Raw genomic sequence first — 23343 nt, forward strand, 5'->3', positions numbered from 1 at the left:
TTTTTATCTTAAACCCCGTAAAAAAATGTGTGAAAACAAGTGTCACAGTCAGAAGTTGAAGTCCAATTTCTCGCTGATTACTAAAAGACTTGTCCCGTGTTCAATTAATTAAAAATTAAATACACTTATAGTCAAATATCATAAAGCCTAAAATCAAAATTTATTAATAACACAAATATTAAAAGTAATAGTACCCCTTTAATTAAAAAATACCCCATGTTCATCGTGGGAAGCAAGGAAGATTAGATTAAAGATGGATTAATTTAACACTTTAGTCAACCAAACTACAATCCAATAAACAGTCCGCAGAGACAAACAAACGCCTCTTCAAACAAACCATTACATAACAAAAACTTTCTTGTTTTTCTCTGCCAGACTGCCACAGCGCCACAATCCAATTTGTTTTTTAATTTGTTCTCCTCTCTCATAAAAATTCAATCTTTTCCCAAAAAGGATTTTTTTTTTTTTACAATTTCAAGACTCTTCCCCCCCCCCCCCCCCCCTCTTCTTTCTAACTTTATAAAAATCCAATCTTTTCCCAAAAGGGGTCCTTTTTTTACAAGTTCAAGAATCTTTTTTCCCCCTCTAACTCTATAAAAATCCAAGCTTTCCACAATCTTTTCCCAAAAGGGGTCTCTTTTACAAGTTTTTTCCCCTCTCATAAAAATTCAAGATTTTTACAATGTTTTCTCAAAAGAGGTCCTTTGTACAAGTTCAGGACTCCTATTTTTTTTTTTTTTTTAACATGGAGAATATAGAAGAAGGATTGTTATTGAAAGAAAGAGAATTAGTAGAATTGAGATGGGGAGTAATATGGGAAGAAATGAAGGAAGTTGGTTATTTGGCTGGACCAATGATAGCTGTGACACTTTCAATGTATTTGTTGCAAGTTATATCAATGATGATGGTTGGTCATTTGGGTGAACTTTCTCTCTCAAGTACTGCCATTGCTCTTTCTCTTGCTGGAGTCACTGGTTTCAGCTTTCTTGTAAGTACCTATCCATAATTATTTCTTGGATTTAAGTTATATACACTGTAGTGTTAAGTGCAATTTAACTTGGTATAGTAAGTTTATTTTTCAGATAGTTATAGTAGCTTAACATGAAGAGTTGCACAGAGTTTAACTTATATATTCCGACTGTCAAATCACCTTTATCTTTATAATCGGTAGCGCGTCTTATTTTCAAGATTGCGAGATCTCATTTTTAATAGAGAGTATATATATATATATATATATATATATATATATATATATATATATATATATATATATATGTATATTATCGGACTGATGGTGTTAAAAATTATTATTATGGATGTTGATGTATATAAGTTAAGCTCAGTTTTACCTGTATATATATGTTTTAGGTGACCTGATAGTGCTGAAAGTTATTTTACTATGGATATTGATGTGCATAAGTTAAACTCAGTTTTACCTGTATATGTATGCTTTAGGTGACCTGATAGTGTTAAAAATTATTACACTGCCAATGTCGATACATGTATGCCAAACTCAGTTACATATAGTTGTAGATTAATTTTTAAACTGACAATGCAATTTAACTAGTGATAGAAGGTTCTCGCTCTATATTTTAGGGTGTCATACTCATACTTAATACATATACAGTGTCACTGTAACATCCCAGGCCACCGCTTGTAGAAATTGTCCGCTTTGGAGCCTTCGCGCCTCATGGCTTTAAAATGCGTCTACAAGGGAGAGGTATCTAGGCACTTATAAAGCACCCTTCGTTCTCCTCCCTAAGCGATGTGGGATTCGCCTAATTTATGTGGGATTCGCCTAATTTATGTGGGATTCGCCTAAGGCAAGACTTACACTCACCCCCACCCCCCCTCCCCCTTGGGACTCAGCGTCCTCGCTGAGGTTTGCCCCACCACCGGCCCGACACCGGCTCTGATACCAACTGTAACATCCTAGGCCACCGCTTGTAGAAATTGTCCGCATTGGAGCCTTCGCCCCTCACGGCTTTAAAACGCGTCTACAAGGGAGAGGTATCCAGACACTTATAAAGCACCCTTCGTTCTCCTCCCCAACCGATGTGGGATTCGCCTAAGGCAAGCCTTACACTAGTTTTGTCACACCTAGTACCATGGCCTGGGCGTAACACGGCACTCGGTGCCTGACTGCATGTGACCGAGCGAACCACATAGCTTGCTGAATCATCATGAGGCATACATGAGCGGAAGTATAACACGAAACATGATAGGCTTGAAGAAAATACATAAAGTCATAATAATCCGTAAAATACTAGTTTAAAACATAAACGCGGATAATATCATAACTGAGTCAAAATGGCTAACCGACTCTGAAAGTCTGACGTGACATACTGGCTTGTCTAGTCTATGAAACCTCTAACATGAGTCTGAACATGAAAACATACTTGCTGGGACAAGGCCCCCAGCATACCTTTAGATGCAAAATCAAATAAAGAAGAACAATATCTAAACCCCGGATGAGATGGGGCTCACCAATAATGTGGTATGTGCAGATCCTAATGAGCAGAGGCGTCGTCCTGTAAATCAGTACCTGCATCGTGAAATGCAGGCTCCCAAGGCAATAAAAGAGGACGTCAGTACTTTGAATGTGCGGCATGTGAACACATGAGAGAAATAGCAGTGCACATAATATATAGATATGAAACCGAAACATGCATCGAAACCGAATACTGAAACCGATCATGAACATGAATACTGAAAACATGAAATAATTTGTAATCGAGAGATGAAAACATGATAATAACTGTAATACCGACATGAACCACCACGGGGAGAAACGTGGAGTCTGATCTCTACCCGATCAGCTAAGCCATCTTGTACCTTGCCGGGGTACAAGACGTGAACATGACATGAATGGATCCAAAATCCCTCAATGGGGAAAACATGAAGGAATCGTCCTAATTGGGCGGAGCGATCCTTATCCTACATTGGCATACATAGTTTCGGGCTATCTGAGCCTTCTCGGTATTAATACAACTCCCGAACATGAAAGGTAACTGAAGACATGATTTCTGATTCTTAACATGAACATGGATACATGAAGACATGACAACAAATACATATATACAAGCTTTTCATGTAAATAAGCATAATACTCCCTCCGGATAAAAAAAAGAGTCCACTTGGCCTTTTTTCTTTGATAAAAAAAAGAGTCCACTTAGCAAATCAAGAAAGAATTAACCTTGTTTTTTCATATTTGCCCCTATTAAATATTATATGATCAAATCCCAATGCCTATTTAATTAGGGGTAGTTTAGTCAAATTGCCTATTTTTGTCTAGGAGTTAGTATTTTTTTAAGGGGTGTGCAAATGGCTAAGTGGACTCTTTTTTTGATCTAGAGGGATTATCTCATAACTTGTGTTATAGAACCCATGGGATGCAAATTATGGGTTTTTCATAGATTACCAACTGAGTCTCAATCACCAAAACAATAATTTAAGACTAACCAACGGAATTATAACTGACAATATAATATATTATGGTTCAAGTGTCTAGGGTTTATCATGAGTATACCTAGAATCCTAAACCTAGTGTGTATAAACATGGAATACTGAAACATGGGGAAGAACAAGGATGTTCCCACACGTGGGTAGCGTCTACATAACTGGTAATGTTCCAATTTGCAACAAAAATCTAATCTTGGAAGGAGAATCCTAACCCTTGGTCTTGAATTCCTATAATTGGGTTTTCTTGAAAACCCTATGTTAAGAGTATGAGATTCTACTTAGGGTTCGAGGGAAATTAATGGAATTCACATAGGATAGTGTTAAGAGGCTTACCTTGATGCTTGGAGAAGTTGAGAGGAGAGGGTTTTCGTGTTAGGGCTTGAGAGGAATGGAAATAATGAAATAAAACTGAATTCCCGTTCTTTTAACGTTTCAGTCGCGGCAGATTACGGATCGTGTTACGGTCCGTAACACATGTTGCGGTCTGTAACACTGGACCGTAACATGGGCCAAAATTCCAATGAACAACTTAGTTTGGAGGTTAGGTTACGGTCACCTGTTATGGGCCGTAACATGTGTTACGGTTCGTAACGATAAACCGTCCTTTGGTCCAAAAGTTACGAGACGGTGATTTTCCAAGCGTGCCTGTTACGATATGAGAGACGGGCCGTAACACATGTTACCGGCCATTCCTTGAAGCGTAACACATAATTTTCTGAACTGAAACATATTTTCGATTCAACATTCTCCTTCTTGGGTTTCTAACCTCCTGAGTCATGAATACGGTTTAGTACGGATTTTACGAGGTGTTACAAGTGAATAAAACTAAAACTCTTTCTTCTGTAACTACTAGTGGGAAGAAGCTCGTGCACAATATGCACTCACAATTTTAATTTTCTAAGCAGTGTTGATTAAATAATTTTTAAACTTGTCATCTAAAATATATTTGTGTGAGAGTAAATCATCTAATTAAGAATTTAAAATTTTCTCACATTTTCTGTGATATTTGCTAAAAAAAAGTGTGTCCTAGAAAAGTTCTCTAAAAAATATAAGCATGTTTAGATGGGGATTATTTTGAAGTTGTAACACTTTTTTCTACAATCATAAGGAAAACACTCTCATGAACATTAGATAAATCTAATAAAGTACATTAGGCTGAAAAAAGGAAAAAAATTGAGCACGTTAAAAATTGCTACTGAAAATTTCCTTTGTCCTTTGGGTAACACAAATATTACCATTGAGAAATTGTTAAAAGTTGCCAAATGCAAGATACCTATGGAACCCACATGACCAAGAAGTAATCCAAAAGGATGCAGAAGAGTAAAGAAATTTAAGTGGGCCCACGTTCACATAAAGCTGCCCAAGCAAAAAAACAAGTACACAGCAGCCTAAAATTTAATTACCACAATGGGCTCCAAAGCAATTTTATTTACGAAAAATAAGAGATAAACTAAGTGCAAATAAAAGCAAAACCAGGAGCAAATAATAAACAAGTAAGCAGGGATGTCAACCAAGTGCTGTCCGCTTCAGCTGCACACTCTCACTTTGGAAAATGAGGTAAAAGGGAGATCTCAGAGTGGAATGAATGGAATGAAGGATAAGGAATTTCATTTTCTTTTTCTATTTTTTTTATTTTACATGGTTGATTAAGTTTAAAGGGGGCTAGATTAGAATTTTTAAAAGTTTAGGATAAATAATTAAAAGTAAAAAAAATCCAAAAAAACCCCATACGACCTCTTCCTCTCTCATACGATCTCTTTCTTTTCTTTTCTTCTCCTCCTCCTCCTTCTCTTATTCTTCTTCTTTTTCTGCAGCTTCTTCTTTAGATCTGAAAATATATACTATTATTTTTGAATAAGAGTTCTTGGGGATTGTTAAAAATTCACCTATGAATATTGTGTTATAAGGAGATTTGATTTTTCAAATTTGATTTTGTGTTGATTTGAAGTGGGTATTGTTTGAAATTGTTAAAATGATATTTAGAGGTTGAATACAAAATTTAAGATCATTCGGATGTGATTTTGATTGATCTAGATAAAAATCGTCCTTAAGTTGTTGTTACATTAAGAACTCGTAGTTGTTTATAAAAAGAAGGGATAAGGCACCGTTACCCCCAACTATACCGAATTCACTGACACACCTACCTTTCAGGGTCCTATTACCCCCTAAAACTTATTTAAAACGGAATAATTACTCCACTAAACGCCGATGCCCACTCTCGTATGGGAGAGTGACATACACTCTCCTTGCCACATGTGTATTTATTTGTTTCTTCTTTTTTTTTTTTTTTTTTTTTTTTGACTTACGTGTCAATTTTTTTTTTAAAATAAAAATAAAAAACTGAATTTTCATTAAAAAAAAATGAGTTTTAAAACCCGCTTTTTTTTTTTTTTTTTTTTTAATTTGAAAATTTGATTTTTTTTAAACCCATTTAAAAAAAAAAACTAAAAACATGGATTAAAAAGCTCGAATTTTCTTTTAAAAAAAGGATTTTTAAACCCTTTTTAAAAAAAAAAAAAAATTGAAAATTTGTTTTTTTTTTTTAAAACCCGTTTTTGAAAAAGAAAAAAAAGCGAAAAATGATTTTTTTTTTAAATACGGAAAAATGGATTTGTTAAAAATATGGAAAACTTGATTATTTTTTTAAAATGTCTTAAAAAATCTTGATTTCATTTTCTTAGGACACTTTTATTTTCAAATAAAATACTGGAAAAATGTTTTTTCTTGCCAAAATGTGAAAAAAACTGAATTTTTATAAAATTTTGAAAAAATTAATTATTTTCTTAACATGTGGAAAACCCGTTTTTTAAAACTAAATGTGGAAGACTAGATTTATTTTCAAATTTTTAAGAAAATGCGAGATTTTTAAGAAAAAAAATTAAGTTTTCCCCTTTTTATGTTTCTCACTCTCTCAAAGAGAGTGAAACACACTCTCTTTGCCACATCGAGCGTTTAGGGGTAATTATTCCGTTTTAAATAAGTTTAGGGGGGTAATAGGGCCCAGGGAAAGGTAAGGTGTGTCGTAGCAAATTCGGGTATAGTTCAGGGGGGTAATGGTGCCTTATCCCTAAAAAGAACATGAACTAACACATGTTCCATTTATAAGCAACAACAATTTGTTTAAGAAACCTGTTGTTAATTACTTACATATGTATAGAATATGTGCCAGTTCAAGTTCTATGTTTAAACAAACATGATTTTTTTTGTTACGAAATTCGGTGGTTGTTTATATTGTTCTACATAGTATATGAATAATTTTTAAAATTCATGGAACTTGAATTGACAGAAATTTTATATATAAGCAACCGCATGTTTCTTAAAAATCTTGTGGTTGTTTACACATGAAATCTTTGTAAGTTCTGGTTCGATGTAGAAATAATTAATCATGAATTGTTAAAAATTATGTGGCTATTTACACATGAAGTGTTTGCAAGTTCGTGACTGTGTATAAACAACCTCAAATTATTTAAAAGAATATGTGATTGTTTACAGGTGCAATTTGTTGCAATTCAAACTATGTATGTAAACAACTCATGGTTGTTTAAACAATTTGTGGTTGTTTATACATGCAACTTTTGCTAGTTCAGATTTGTGTATAAGCAACCTTAAGTTGTTTAAGAAAAATATGGTTGTTTACGTCTGCAACATGTGCAAATTCATATTTTGTGTACTAAACAATTACGAGTTGTTTAAAAAAATTGTGTCTGTTTACATGGGCTCTTTGCAAGTTCAGGTTTTATGTATAATCAACCACGAGTTATTTAATTAATTTGTGATTGGTTACGCATGTAACCATTGCAAGTTTAGATTTTGATCCTAGGGTACATTTACAAAGAGAGCAGACAAAATTCATGTCCATATGCATCTATTTAAATTTGGAAAAAAAATTATTTAGTTGTTGTATTTTTCAAAAAAAACATGTAGCTGTTTAGAGATGAAAGTTGTGGTTTATTGACTTAAAATTCTGCTTGCACAACCACAAATTATTTAAAAAATGTGTAGTTGTTTAAACGCACCCTAGTTGTTTACAATAAACAACAAGAAGTTACCCATGTTGTTTACATGAGAATCACACTCTTTGTAAATTATTAGTAGTAAACAATCATTGATTATTTAAATAAATACTGATTGTTTACGATAAACAACAAGAAGTTGTTCGGACAGTACCATGGTGTTTACGTAAGAACCCACTTTTTTGTAAATTATAGTAAACAATCAATGGTTGTTTAAACAGACACTGATTGTTTACAATAAACAAGAAGAAGTTGTTCAAGCAACCATTTGTTATTTACATTTACTTACGTGTAGTTCTTCATTAAGTCACTCGATTGACATTCAATTATTATTAAATAAATATTCAATTAAGTCATGTTATGTATAATTAACTATTAACTTAATAATAATTGAACGTCAAAATAGTCATTTGACAAATAGTTAAATTTTAGTTTATTGATTTAATGAAAATTAAACATCAGTTGAGTGATTCTAAATAATAACTTATTGATCTAGTGATATTGAACATTAGTTGGGTGATTATATGAATAATCGGACATTACCTTATTAACTTGATAACATTTGAGTATCGAACGAGTCATTCTACAAATAGGTTAACTTTAACTTATTGATCTGATTAGAATTGAACATCAAATGAGTGGATCTATTAATAATAATTTAATAATAACTTATTGATATAGTGATAATTGAACGTCAATTAGGTGGTTCTATAAATAATCGAACATTAACTTATTGACTTGATAACGATTGAACATCAAACGAGTCATTTTACATATAGGTCAACCTGAACGTAGTGATTTGATTAAAATTAAAGATCAGTTTGAATGACAACAATTAGGTAATTCTATGAATAATCGAACATTAACTTAGTAACTTGATAATAATTGACCATCGAACGTGTCATTCTACATATAGGTTGACCTTAACCTATTGATTTGATCAGAATTGAACATTAGTTGAGTGATTAGACTGCTAATTTAACAATAACTTATTGATATAATGATAATTGAACATTAGTTGTGTGATTATATTGATAATCGAATGCTAACTTATTGACTCTATAATAATCGAACATCGCACGAGTCATTTTTACCGATAGCTAAACCTTAACTTAATGATTTGATTACAATTAAACATCATTGAGCGTTTTTACTAATAATTAACAATAACGTATTCATCTAGTGATAATGTGAAAATTAATTGAGTGATTCTATGAATAAATAAATAAACAACATGTTTTTGTTTAATAAAGGGATAAGGCACTGTTACCCCCCTGTACTATACACAAATTTGCTACGACACACCTTACCTTTCCTAGGGTCCTATTACCCCCCTAAACTTATTTAAAACGGAATAATTACCCCCCTAAACGCTGATGCCCACTCTCATATGGGAGAGTGACATACACTCTCCTTGCCACATGTGTATTTATTTATTTTCTTCTTTTTTTTTTAATTTTTTCAGCTTACGTGTTAATTTTTTTTAAAATAAAAATAAAAAATTAAATTTTCATTAAAAAAAATGAGTTTTAAAACCCGTTTTTTTTTTAATTTGAAAATTTGATTTTTTTTAAACCCATTTAAAAAAAAAAAAACTAAAAACATGGATTAAAAAATTGAATTTTATTTTAAAAAAATGATTTTTAAAACCCTTTTTAAAAAAAAAAATTGAAAATTTGTTTTTTTTTAAAACCCGTTTTTGAAAAAGAAAAAAAAACTGAAAAATGATTTTTTTTTTTAAATATGGAAAAATGGATTTGTTAAAAATATGGAAAACTTGATTATTTTTTAAAATGTCTTTAAAAATCTTGATTTTCATGATTTCTTTTCTTAGTACACTTTTATTTTTCAAATAAAATCCGAGAGAAAAGTGTTTTTCTTGCCAAAATGTGAAAAAAACTGAATTTTATAAAATTTTGAAAAAATTAATTATTTTCTTAACATGTGGAAAACCCGTTTTTTAAAACTAAATGTGGAAGACTATATTTATTTTCAAATTTTAAGAAAATGCAATTTTTAAGAAAAAAAAAAATTAAGTTTTCCCCTTTTTTATGTTTCTCACTCTCTCAAAGAGAGTGAAACACACTCTCCTTGCCACATCAGCGTTTAGGGGGGTAATTATTCCATTTTAAATAAGTTTAGGGGGGTAATAGGGCTCAAGAAAAGGTAAGGTGTGTCGTAGCAATTTTGGGTATAGTACAGGGGGGTAACAGTGCCTTATCCCTTTAATAAATAACCGTACATTTATCGCAAACAACTCATTATTGTTTAAGACAATTACGAATTGTTTAAACAACGAGTGAGTTGTTTAAACAATCACAAGTTGATTGCGTTAAACAATATGTGGTTGTTTACATTAACTTACATTTAATTCTTCATTACTTTACTAAATTGATATTCAATTATGAATAAATTAATAAATACGCATTAACTAGATGTTAATCTACTAGTAAAAATCGGTTGATGTTTAATTATCATTAATTCAATAAACGTAATGTTAACTAGTCGTTGGACTCTTGTTCCCGATTGAATGTTTATATTCTCTTTCCTCATGTATGAGGAGGTATTTTTCTCCAAGAGCTCTCAAGAAATCTCTCAAAAAATTTCAAATGGCACTAGATTTATAATGTAGTTATAACACATGGACAAAGTATTTTGTGTAAATAATCATAGGATATTCTGAGGATATTTGTGAAAACAACAAGAAGAAGTTGTTTAAACAAGGGAGAAGTATTCAAAACACACTCCAACTTTGGCCAAAATTGCTATAACACACTCCAACTTTGCGGGAGTCCTATGACCCCCCTGGACTATTTTTTTGTGTATTATTGAGGATATTATTGGGTGACGTGGACAAAAAAGTGAGTCCCTCAATATTGGGTATTATTGAGTCCACGTCACCAATAATACCCTCAATAATACACAAAAAAATAGTCCGGGGGGGGGGGGGGGGAGGACTCCCGCAAAGTTGGAGTGTGTTATAGCAATTTCGGCCAAAGTTAGAGTGTGTTTTGAACACTTTTCCCTTTAAACAATATATATACATGGAGCCTATATGTGCAGTGCAGGTTCTCTGTGTAAAAAAATATACTTATTTTAAGACAACTACAAGGTTGTTTAAACAACCTAACGTAAAACTTACATGTCCAAGTTCTTTGTGTAAGGAACTTTGTAATTGTTTAAATATCTTAGTTAATTTAAACATGTACCATAGCTGAAAAACATACAAATGAAGAATGTTGAAATAATTTTTTATCTTAAATTCATAGAATAGACATAATACCATCTTTTTTGAAGTAATATACACTGGATTGACAAAAAAATTCAAGAACCAAGCACCACAGATAATATACATTAATTTAAATATTTTAAAATTTTCTTCACTAATTCAAATGCAAAAGTAGAAGGTGAGATTGAATTTTATTTGGGAACTGAGATCGAAGAAGAAGAAGAAGAAGAAGAAGAAGAGAGAAGAAGAAGAAGAAGAAGAAGAAGAAGAAGAAGAAGATATGAAGAGGAAAGAAAATGGCGCTGTTGCAAAGAGGATGAAGAGAAGAAAAAAAGCGTATGTTTTTTTTTTTTTTTTTTTGGGGGTAAAAAGATGCTTTTATATATGGGCCTTTGTGCAAATTAAATAAACTTAACAGTATATGAAAACTTGGTGGTTAAATATTTAAGTTCTACAAAGTGGTGGTTAGACCGACTATGTTGTATGGGGCGGAGTGTTGGCCAGTTAAGATCTCTCATGTTCAAAAGATGAAAGTTGCCGAGATGAGAATGTTGAGATGGATGTGTGGGCACACCAGGAGTGACAGGATTAGGAATGAGGCTATCCGGGACAAGGTGGGAGTGGCCTCGGTGGAAGACAAGATGCGAGAAGCGAGACTGAGATGGTTTGGGCATGTGAAGAGGAGAGACATAGTGCCCCAGTGCGGAGTTGTGAGAGGTTGGCCATGGATGGTTTCAGAAGAGGTAAGGGTAGGCCGAAGAAGTATTGGGGAGAGGTGATTAGACAGGACATGGCACAGTTATAGCTTACCGAGGACATGACCTTAGATAGGAGGGTATGGAGCACTCAGATTAGGGTAGAAGACTAGTAGATAGTATCGTTTATTCTTTCATATTAGCGCATTATCGCATTATCGCGATATAAGTTCTTGTGCTTTGATTTCTGCTACTATCTGTTATTTCCTGTACTTTGATTATCTTATTTTATACGTGATAGCTACTGCCCTTTGCAAACTGCTTTATCATGGCTTAGTCGCTTTCGTTATTTTCATTTCCATATCGCTTTGAATTTTTTGGCTTTATCTGACCTCTTTTTATGCTTTCTATTGAGCCGATGGTCTTTCGAAAACAGCCGTACTACCTTGGTAGGAGTAAGGTCTGCGTACACTCTACCCTCCCCAGACCCCACGTTGTGGGATTTCACTAGGTGTTGTTGTTGTTGTTGTTAAGGGTATATAAAAACTTGGCTTTTAAATGAGTCTAGCCTCATTAAGATGAAGTCCCTTTAACCCAATTTTTAAAACTTGAGTCTTACATCCATAACTCAAAAGTCTCTTTTAATTCCACCTTATATTAGGAGAAGAAGACCGAATAATGTGTTATGTTTACCATTTACAGTGAGATATCATAAAAATTAAAATCAAAATCGATAACGAAGATATCAAAAGTAATAGGTAGTACCCCTTTAATAAGAAAACGGAAAAGGATAAGAAAACGGAAAAGGCTCAAATATGTCATCCAACTATCGGAAATGGCTCATTTATGCCACTCGTCAATAGTTTGGCTCATTTATGCCATCGAACTATAGGAAATGGCTTATTTATGCCACTCATCAATAGTTTGACTCATTTATGTCATCGCATGTTACCAAAATGACTCATCCATGCCATATTTCATTAAAGCTGATTTTACAATACCATATATGACACGTGACTTCCAACTAGATTATGGTTGTGGGTGGGTAAGGTGTATGGATCGGATTTTTTATTAATTTGGTATTTAAAATTGGGTTAGTTTAATCAAACGACGTAGACCTCTAATTGGAGGCCACGTGTCATATCTGGTATTATAAAACTGGCGTTAATGAAAAATGGCATGGATGAGTCATTTTGGTAACGGCGATGGCATAAATGAGTCAAACTATTGATGAGTGGCATAAATGAGCCATTTCCTATAGTTCGATGGCATAAATGAGCCAAACTATTGACGAGTGGCATAAATGAGTCATTTCCGATTTGTTGGATGGCATATTTGAGCCTTTTCCGATAAGAAAATAATACCTCATGAACTTCTTGAGAAGCACCATAAATAGATTAGTTTAGTACTTTAGTTAGCCAAACTACAATCCAAGAAACAGTCAGCAAGACTAACAAACACCATATACTAACAAACCACTAGCATCATTACATAACAAAAGAATCCGCGATTTTTGTAGCACAAAAAATAAAAAGTTGAACCAAACTAGCACAAAAAAAAAAAAAAAACATTAGTAGGTTTCACGCACGAATGGGTCAACAAAAAGTGACCCCTCCTTCCCCACCACAGATCCGATCTGTTCCCCCACCCGCCATTAAACCCGAATCAGTGGTCCCCAACCCCCTCAAAACGCTATTTTCGTGTTGTTTTTCAATCCAAAACTCAATATTCTTGGTATATTGAAGTGTAGGAACAAGTTTCTAAGGTTGGATTTCGGAATAGAGCGGCGTAGAACCCATTTCAAAAACTCAAAAAAAGCTTCAATCTAGGTATTTCACTACGAATTTTCTATTACATTGTTAAATATATTATTACCCTAAGCATGGTCATTGTGTAACTGTGGTGGATTATTCGTTTTGCGCATTTTTTTTTTTGCTTTTTAGGCGTCCGTATCTGACCGTTGGGGCGCCATTTTTTTATTTTTTTTTAATTTGTTTATCTATTGTTAATTATTTATTGCTTGTTTATTTAGTATTTGTTAATTGTTCGATTAGCGACTTAAGTATTTATTAATTGTTAGACTAGCTATTTCAATTGTTAGACTGGCTAATTATTTATTTAGTTTTTGTTAAACCAATTGTTTATTTGTTAATAATTCCTTAACTGTTTCATTAGTTAATTAATTGTTTATTTGTTAAATATACGATAATAATTTATTAATTTTTTGATTAGTTACTTAATTGTTTATTTATTAAATATATGATAATAACTTGTTAATTATTTGATTAGTTAGTTAATTGTTTATTAATTATTTCTACTAATTGTATGCTAACTAATTGTTAATTATTTGACTTATCTTTATATTTTAGGATTGAAAACCCGTAGTTTAGGATTCATAACCCGTAGCTTAGGATTGAAAACCCTTACTATAATTTTCTATAAAAGATTACATAACTAATATTACTTGTTAATGATTTATTTAAAATACGTAAAACAGATGGGTCACCACAATCCTTAATAAAATTTTCGATAAAAAATTACATAACTAATATTACTTGTTAATGATTGATTTAAAATACGTAAAATAGATGGGTCACCACAATCCTTAATAAAATTTTCGATAAAAGATTACATAACTAATATTACTTGTTAATGATTGATTTAAAATACGTAAAACAGATGGGTCACCACAATCCTTAATAAAATTTTCGATAAAAGATTACATAACTAATACTACTTGTTAATGATTGATTTAAAATGCGTAAAACAGATGGATCACCACCCTCTTGGTCCGGGGCCCTTCGACCGAGAGTTACTGTATCTTTAGCCCAAGCATAGGTCGCAACATATATGGACATCCGACCCGCTTGTACCGAGTCTCGTGTCCGTACCCGGTTAGGGGACTCAGCATGGGAGATCTTAGCTGCTCGCCACCCACATCCTCGTGTCCTGGATATACTACGCGGGGCGATATCTACCGGTGCGTCGAAGTTGGTCGGCACGCACGATAGGTCGCTAGTGACGGCATTGATCGAGAGGTATCAACCGGAGACGCACACATTTCATCTCCGCACGGCGAGGCTACCATTACCCTTCGGTGATGTGGAGGTCATTTATGGGCTACGGTGTTGATGGACGCCCATTGTATATCGAGGAGCCTCCGTGTGCCGCCTTATCGGGATGAGTTGACTAGGCTCACCGTGGGCCGCTCACGGCTCCGGACGGTCATATTTCCGGCCGTAGTCGGCTTTTGTTGTCGGCCCTTTACGCTCACTTGCGCCTCAGCGTACACGCAAAGATCCGATTGGAGAGGACAAGCCTCAGCCGATGTTGACCGACACGCGCGTCTATACCTACTCATCATATTTGGGGCCATCCCGTTCCCGAACACTTCGGTTCGCATATGAGCTTCGAGGTATCTTCGGTATATCGACGATCTCGCCGAGATAGGATGTTATAGTTGGGCGCCGCCGTGCCGGGCTACATGTATCGAGGATTCTCGCCGATGTTCTATGGGCACGAGGGTAGAGGTCCCCGCATTTTGCTCGCTCCTTCAAAATATATTTAAGTGTGTGTAATTAAACACAAAATATATTTTTTTAAATGACGACCGATAAAATATTTTTTAAATGACTATATCGTATATGGGTGCGGACTAGGTTGAGACCTTTTCGGCCCCATACCGGCTCACCCTCCCGCCGACTATCTTACCGTGCCGATGCCATACGCGCGGAGATGGTCGCGGGCGTACGCCGACGTGTGGAGACGCACCACGACCTTCTCCCGTTTGGGGATCGGCTAGACCGCATGACGGCGCAGACTGTGTGTTCATATTTTAGATCCACACGCTAGACCACATAGCTACTATTTTAGTCTTTTATTGTTAACTAGTTCAATTATTTTTACAGGCTTTTATATGGACGCCGTATGATCATATTTCGGATGAGCTGCCGGCGTTTTGTAGGGCTGGTCAGCACATGTGGATGTCGCGGTGTCCATTGATACATATGGATATCGTTGAGTATCATGCGCCCGACTGCGTGTTACGAGCGGTTTGGGTATGTATGCATATACCCGCGGCTACGGTTTGGGAGCATGACCACTATGCGAGGGACGAGCGTGCGGGCGTCGATGATGCATGGCGACTCCATACGCAAAGCACGTGTCCGAGTTGGGATGCGAGGATGGCGAGCATAGCGGTGGTCCGGACATGACACTCCCATCCATGTGTACATAGTGGTACATGCGGATCACTCGCATCATTATCGGCAACCCTCTAGGCGTCGTCCAGATGGCCTGGGATATGTAGCTCTTGCAGGAGCGTACGAGGCGCTGGTAAGTTTTATTAGTAGCATGTGTTTGTTGTATGAATTGGTAAATAACCAGTTTTCAAATCTTTATAGGAACTATTCTCAAAACTCGCCAAAGGGTACCAAATATGGATGTTGGTCAATCCTCTCAGTTCGGTGGAGTTGATCATTCTCCACACCATGACAGTGCTTATGAACAACAGTAAGTTCATCACCTTGATATTAAATTATCTATATATATATATATATATATATATATATATATATGATGTTGGTATTTAAAATATGTTACTTTTCGTGTAGGAGGATGAATGCACTTAATAATAAAGATTTTCCTAATTCTTATGAGTCATCATCAAGTGATGACGATGAAATAGCTAATAATGCAGAGGTAACCGATGATGATGATGTTCAAGTTGGTATGACCAACAATATTCCTCAAAGCCAAAACCAACAAGAACCAATGCACCACCACGTACCACCATCGATGGCTAAAAACCCAACTTGTGAAAGCCCAATTCAGTGGTATTTTAACAATATCCCTTATCTTGACAGCCTGCAGGGTCGTGATGATGCATTTGTCTTCACAAGAGAAGATTATGATAGTCGCCTAAAAATCTGGATTAAACCAAAGGATCTCAACAAAGATCGATGCTACCTTGCAAAGGGAATGTTGTTCGCATCCAAAAAAGCATTGCAACGGGTTGTCAAAATTTATTGTTTGAAGGACATGAGGGAGTTTAAGGTTGATCAGTCAAACACAAAGATATGGAGACTAGTTTGTAGACGACGGTATCAAGGCTGTGTGAGTGGTTGCTTCGGGGAATTGTTAAGCCTGATGGTATGTGGGCTATCACAAAATTCCGCGAAAGACACACTTGTGATATGGAAGAAAATCGAGCAGATCATTATAATTTAGATATAAACATGATTGCTCAAGTGTTACTTAAAGACATCGCCGAAACGCCAAGGTAATTTATCCTACCTAGTACATTATATGTCTTATATCAATTGAAAGATCATTACTAAATGTTGTTTGTTTAAACTTGTGCAGGTTCCCCATTAAAGATTGTATTCGAAACGTTCAAACCGTATATAGTAAAACTATAAGCAACAGAAAGGGATTTCTCGGGCGTAGACGCGCTTTTGAGATGGTCTTTGAAAATTGGCATACTTCTTTTCAATCGCTGCCAAGGTATATGGCAGCTCTACAACATTTTAATCATGTAACTGTTGTAGAGTGGTAGCTTATAGAGGGTAAAATCTTCAACTTCGTATTTTGGACATTCAAACCATGCATTGATGGTTTTGCTCTGTCGACCGGTGATATCCATGTACATGGTACGCATGTATATGGTGCCTACGACATCAAGCTCCTAATTGCAATAGGAATGGATGCCAATGGATCAATATTTCTCTTTGCTTTCGCAATTGCCGCTAACGAGAGCAACGACACATGGGGGATCTTTTTGACCCGATTGAAAACTCATGTTATTAAGGATCGTACCGCATATGCGTGTCACGTCTCGATCGTCATAAAGGCATATTGCACAATATGAATAATTTACCGGGTGGCAAACTCCTCCCTTTTGTTTACCATCGCTATTGTTTAAGGCACTTGAAGACAAATTTGCAATCAACGTTTCACAATGGCACTCTAAACAAATTGATGTGGGGGCTGCGCTGGAGCATCAACAACGAAAATGGGTACGCAAAAATGGATCGATCAGCGGAGTGAACCCGCAGACATTTGGTTGATGAAGCTCGAAGTTAAAAAATGGACGCTTCATGCCGATGGAGGCAAAACACGGGGCATACGCCACAACAAACAAACTCGAGTCTTTCAATGGCTTGCGAAATCGCTCGAGGACTACTGTCACCGCAATGGTGAGAATGACTTTCAAGCGGGTGGTGGAGCGATTTGTGGTTAGGACAAGCGAAAGAGATATTAGCCGACGGCGGGACATGGATGCCAAAGCCCTTCAAAACTATGGAGCATTATAGAAAATGTGAGCGCCACCAAATGACCGAGTATGACCCAATTCAACATGTGTATGAAGTTAGGACGGATTATTACAACGGTAAGGGTGGAAACGTGCATACCGTTTACGAGGCAACAAGAACATGCACTTGTGGTAAGTGGCAAACGTACCACACGCCGTGTTCTCATCGTCATCGTAAGTGCTTCGAGAGAATGAGAAAAACGGTAACAAATTATGTGGCGGGGGAATACAAGGTCCACAGTTACCTTAGAGCATATTCCGGCCAATTCCACCCACTTGGTAATGAAGCTTATTGGCCCAACGAGCCGTTTTCGATAGTTGCTAACAAAGATTACATCAGGAAATTGGGCATTAACTCACAGAGTCGTAGACCCAATCAAATGGATGTTAGTGAAAGAACTTACTCTCGCAAGTGCTCTACATGTAAGCAATATGGCCATGACAAGCGTTCGTGTGAGCAACAAGGCCGTGGTAGTACAAGCACATCTCGAAGTAATAGAGCCTCTAGAACTTGAAGATTGTATTGTTATTGTAATTTATTATTGTATTGCTTTAAATTAGTATTGTAATTAAATGGAATGAAGTATTTTTTAATTAGTATAAACCTCTCGTATTGGATGAATTATTATTAAATCAAATATTTATATTTGTACATTCAAATATAATAAAACACTTAAATCAAAACCCTATAAATATGACAAGTTTCAAAACTTACTTCGGGGCACTTTAGAACCCCTAAAACGACGATCCAAACGTTTAGGTGGACTTGATGTAATGAGCCGATATTATTGTACGCAAAAAAAAAGATATTAAGTTTTATATAAAATATTGATATTTTGGGTTTTGAAACATGACTAATCTTTGCCCAAAGTATGAAAAAAAAAACGTGATTGGAAAGGTAACACAAAAGAAAAGAAAAAAACAGAAGGCCTCCTTCACGCACGAAATTCGTGCGTGAAACCTACTAATATTTTTTTTTTTGTGCTAGTTTGATTCAACTTTTTTTTTTTGTGCTACTAAAGTCGCAGATTCCATAACAAAATTGTCAAACTTGTTGTCTTTCTCTGCCGCCCAACTTGACTTTTTTCTTTTCTGTTTTCTCCTCTCTCATAAAAATTCAAGTTCTTTCACAATCTTTTTCCAAAAAGGGTTCTTTACAAGGTGTTTTCATAAGGGGTCTCTTTGCTTTCCTCTCCCTTTGTATAAATCTTGAATTTTCACAATCTGTTTCCAAAAGGGATCTTTTTACAAGTTCAAGACTCCTTTTTTTTATTTTTTTTATTTTTTTATTTTTTTATGGAGAATATAGAAGAAGGATTGTTATTGAAAGAAAGAAAAAATCATAAGGGTAGTATTGAATTGAGATGGGAAGCAATTTGGGAGGAAGCAAAAGAAGTTGGTTATTTGGCTGGTCCAATGATAGCAGTGACACTTTCACAGTACTTCTTGCAAGTTATATCATTAATGATGGTTGGTCATTTGGGTGAACTTTCTCTCTCAAGTACTGCCCTTGCTCTTTCTCTTGCTGCAGTCACTGGTTTCAGCTTTCTTGTGAGTACCTATTTATGATCCTTTCTTTGGTTATGTGCATGGACAGGCGGAGTCGGGATTTCTACTTTATTGGTTCTGGATTTTAGAACTACTTCAAGCAATAATTTAGTTCTAAATTTAATCTGTACATATTTAATATTAAATGAATATCCTAAGACAATTATACTGTTTGGGCAAAAGCACGGGCTTCTACCTCCGTCCCTGCTGACAATATAAGTGCAATTTGACCAATTATAGTAGGTTCAAACTCTATTTTCCAGGTAACTATAGTAGGTTAACATGGAGAGTTACAGTTACATAGAATTTAACTTATATGCACCGATTGTCGAGTTAACCTTTACTTTATACTTTATAGGGAACATGTCTTATTTTCAAGTTTAGAAATTTTACTTCATATTGGAAGTTACCTGTCTATATGTTTCAGGTGACCTGATAGTGTAAACTTCCCATCTATGGTTGTTTCTTGTATTTCTTGTATTTGGATTTAAGTGTTAGGTTCACACTCTTGGTTTTCAGGAAACTATAGTAGGCTTAACATGAAAAGTTACATAGAGTTTAACCTATATACACTCATTGTCAGGTCACTTTCACCTTTATAGTAGGTCACACGCCTTATTTTCAAGATGCAAATCTCACTTTTTATGGGGAGTTATCTGTATATATGCTTTAGGTGATCTGATAGTGTTAAAAATTATTACATTGTCGAAGGCGATGTTTATAAGTTAGACTTAGTTACATATAGTTGTTGGTCTACTTGTACACTATCGGGAATTTAATCTTGGTTGTAGCAGGTTCTCGGTCTATAATACATATCGAGTGGATAAAACTTAAACTCTTTCTTCTTTCTGTAACTTGTAATGTGTTATGTTTACAATTTTGGGAACTTACTACAGTATTTTGATGTCTGCGAGGTTGTTATGTTTCAGCATCAGCAGGAATAGAAATGGTCTTTGTGGGTGTGTAGGGAGGGGAAGAAGTGGGTTTTTTTTGGGTTCCGGGGGGGGTGGGGTGGGTGTTGAGCAGGCATTGTATAAACTTTAAGCAATGAAGATATAAAGTATTTAGTTGAATAGATTCAATTTGGTTATTCCCTTTTTGTTTGTTCTCTAGCTTTTAGTCTTCACATGAAGAGAGAAATTGAATGGGATTAAGGTAAAACATAAGTAAAGGCCAAGGAGAAACCAAAGAAGAATAAGAATGTGTTTGAACTATAGTTTAAAGGCAGTCTTTTTTTTACTGTTTTATTTTTTCAACTTAGAGGGCATAGTTATAATTCTAGTGTGATTAACAAGCTTTGGTTTTCCACAAAATAGAGCTGATAAGTTTTTCTTTGCTTTATAAATGAACAAACTGTGTAGTAATAACTGTATTTTTAACCATTTTTTGTGCCTCTCCACTGACTAAAATTTAAATGTGCCGTGTAGTTAGGAATGGCCAGTGCACTAGAAACCCTTTGCGGACAGGCTTTCGGAGCTAAGCAATACCAAAGACTTGGTACTCAAACATATACAGCCATTTTGTCTCTCTTCATTGTTTGCATTCCTCTCACGGTCTTATGGATATATATGGGAAAGTTGCTTACATTCATCGGGCAAGATCCTCAGATTTCTCACGAAGCCGGAAAGTTCATGAAGTGGCTTATTCCTGCTCTCTTTGCTTATGCAAATCTTCAGGCACTTGTTCGGTACTTTCAGATGCAAACTATGATTGCTCCAATGCTCATAAGCTCTTGCATTACGATATGCTTCCACATACCGTTGTCTTGGGTGCTAGTGTTTTACTCTGGCTTAGGTAATATTGGTGCGGCGGTGGCTATTGGTATATCGATGTGGTTGAATGTCATAATCCTTGCTTCGTACATGAGGTTGAATTCTGCTTGTGCAAAAACCCGTGCACCAATGTCATGGGAGATCGTCACGGGAATGGGAGAGTTTTTTCGATTTGCTATCCCTTCTACCATCATGATTTGGTACTTCCGCGACCTCCCTCCGTCTATTTTAATATTTTAATTAAACTTTTTTCGCATGTATTTTCGACAAAATTCATGCTACGTGTTGTATTTTGTAGTCTTCAATGGTGGTCATTTGAGCTGCTTATCTTGCTATCCGGGCTATTACCGAATCCCCAACTTGAAACTTCAGTGCTATCCATATGGCATGTTCTGAATCTCTCTCGTAAATGATTGGTTCAGTTAGTAATATTATCTAAAAGGTCCTAGAATTGCTAATTTATTGTGACATTCCATTTTGCAGCCTGAACACCATTTCAACCCTTTATGCAATTCCATATGGTCTCTCTGGTGCTGTAAGGTACGAATTTAATCCAACTTTTCACGTCCATGTGGGTTGTTTCTCAAATATGTGGATATTGAACTTCCTGTTTACTTTCAGCACTCGAGTTTCTAATCAATTAGGAGCTGGAAATCCTCAAGGAGCTCGTGTATCCGTGGTTTCTGTAATGCTCATAGCAGCCACAGAGACAATATTAGTAAGCACAACTCTATTTGCCTGTCGAAACGTATTTGGCTACATTTTCAGCAACGAGAAGGAAGTCGTGGACTATGTTGCAAGCATGGCTCCTCTTCTATGTCTATCGGTCATAACTGACAGCTTGCAAGGAATCCTTTCAGGTTAGACTTTTTCCACATCTAGTTACTAGAAGAAAATGTAACACCTACGAGTTTCAGATCCCTTTTGCCGGAAAATTGTACCATGTATATTGGTTAAACTTTTTCCACATCAAGTTACTACAAGAAAAGGTAACAGATACCAGTGGCAGAGCCACATTACTTACCAAAAAGGGGCTCAACTGAATTCCCTTTGCCGGAAAATTGTACTCTGTACAGTCAAACCTCTCTGTAACAACATTTCACTATAACGGCCAAATATTTTTTGGAACCGATTTTTCATGTTATGTTATATTATATGTTCTCTATAACAGCATTTTCGCTGTGGCAGCCAAAAAATAGCGGAACAAACAACGCCTTTATAGAGAGGTTTGACTGTGTATTGGTTAGACTTTTTCCACATCAAGTTACTACAAGCAAGTGTAACAAATACCGGTGACGGAGCTACATTTACCTAGGGGGTTCAATTGAATTCCCTTTGCTAGAAAATTGTACGATGCATATTGGTGAATTCTTTCTTAACATGCGTATATATAAATTGTTGAATCTGCCACTAACAGATTACAGGTCAAGACGGGTGTATGACTAATTGTGGTATTATGCACATTCTAGGTGTCGCGAGGGGATGTGGTTGGCAGCATATCGGAGCCTATGTCAATCTTGCTTCATTTTACCTATGTGGAATTCCTACTGCTGCTTCATTGGCTTTTTGGCTCAATTTTCGGGGGAAAGGGTTGTGGATCGGCATACTTTCTGGTGCAGCTCTGCAGACTATTCTACTCTCTGTGATCACTTGCTGCACAAATTGGAAAAAACAAGCTGCAATGGCAAGGGAGAGGCTTCTTGCTGATGAAAAATTATCTATTGATCACAGGCTGATGTAATTGAGAGGCCTATAGATGAATTCAACTACACACTGTTGAAAGTCTTGAAGGAGTTACAGAAGGTTGAACTAAAAGAAAATAGAGAGGTTCCAATTTAGTGAAATTTTTGCCGCTTGTCACCTTTTTTCGGGGACAGGTATTTAGTAAATGACACTCTTTTTATTTCTCTTGCAACTTGTGACGGTAAACTGAACGATCCGTAGGAATATACTTTTTATACAATTGAACACTAATGAGATATATTATTAGAGATTCAATCAGAAATTAATATTGTCAAATTAATACCTAATTCACTGCGACGATTTCACTAACTTAACATTGAAGCTATTGACAAGATGTCCAATTCAATCTGTAATAGTGATATATTTCAAAAAAATTAACACTGAAAAAAGAAGAGGATCGGAATCCATGAGAAAAAAAGAAGAAGAAAAATGTGGCATAACTATGGAAGTCGTAATTCTTTCATATTTAAACTACTTTTATGAAAAACTTACAAAAATTTCTCTAATAAATAAATACTCCTACAACATATGGGGGTTTGACTTCAGACTCCTCGGTCGAGTAGTGTAT

General features: G+C 35.5%; 1 protein-coding gene across 2 annotated transcripts; it reads left to right on the forward strand.

The window, feature by feature from the left end:
- Positions 1-637: 637 nt before the first annotated feature.
- LOC132067584 (protein DETOXIFICATION 14-like) lies at positions 638-23037 on the forward strand. 2 transcript variants are annotated; one of them, XM_059460855.1, is made up of 6 exons: positions 638-988; positions 20688-21232; positions 21331-21417; positions 21516-21572; positions 21654-21892; positions 22502-23037. In XM_059460855.1, the coding sequence occupies exons 1-6, from the start codon at positions 683-685 to the stop codon at positions 22771-22773; spliced, it is 1506 nt and encodes a 501-aa protein (XP_059316838.1). In that variant the 5' UTR covers positions 638-682; the 3' UTR covers positions 22774-23037. The 2 variants fall into 2 exon arrangements, with proteins under 2 accessions (XP_059316838.1, XP_059316839.1); XM_059460856.1 differs by lacking the exon at positions 638-988 and adding an exon at positions 18783-19263.
- The last annotated feature ends 306 nt before the right edge of the window (positions 23038-23343 follow it).

The sequence above is a fragment of the Lycium ferocissimum genome, chromosome 8 (genome assembly GCF_029784015.1).
Source record: "Lycium ferocissimum isolate CSIRO_LF1 chromosome 8, AGI_CSIRO_Lferr_CH_V1, whole genome shotgun sequence".
In the NCBI taxonomy this organism is placed as follows: domain Eukaryota; kingdom Viridiplantae; phylum Streptophyta; class Magnoliopsida; order Solanales; family Solanaceae; genus Lycium; species Lycium ferocissimum.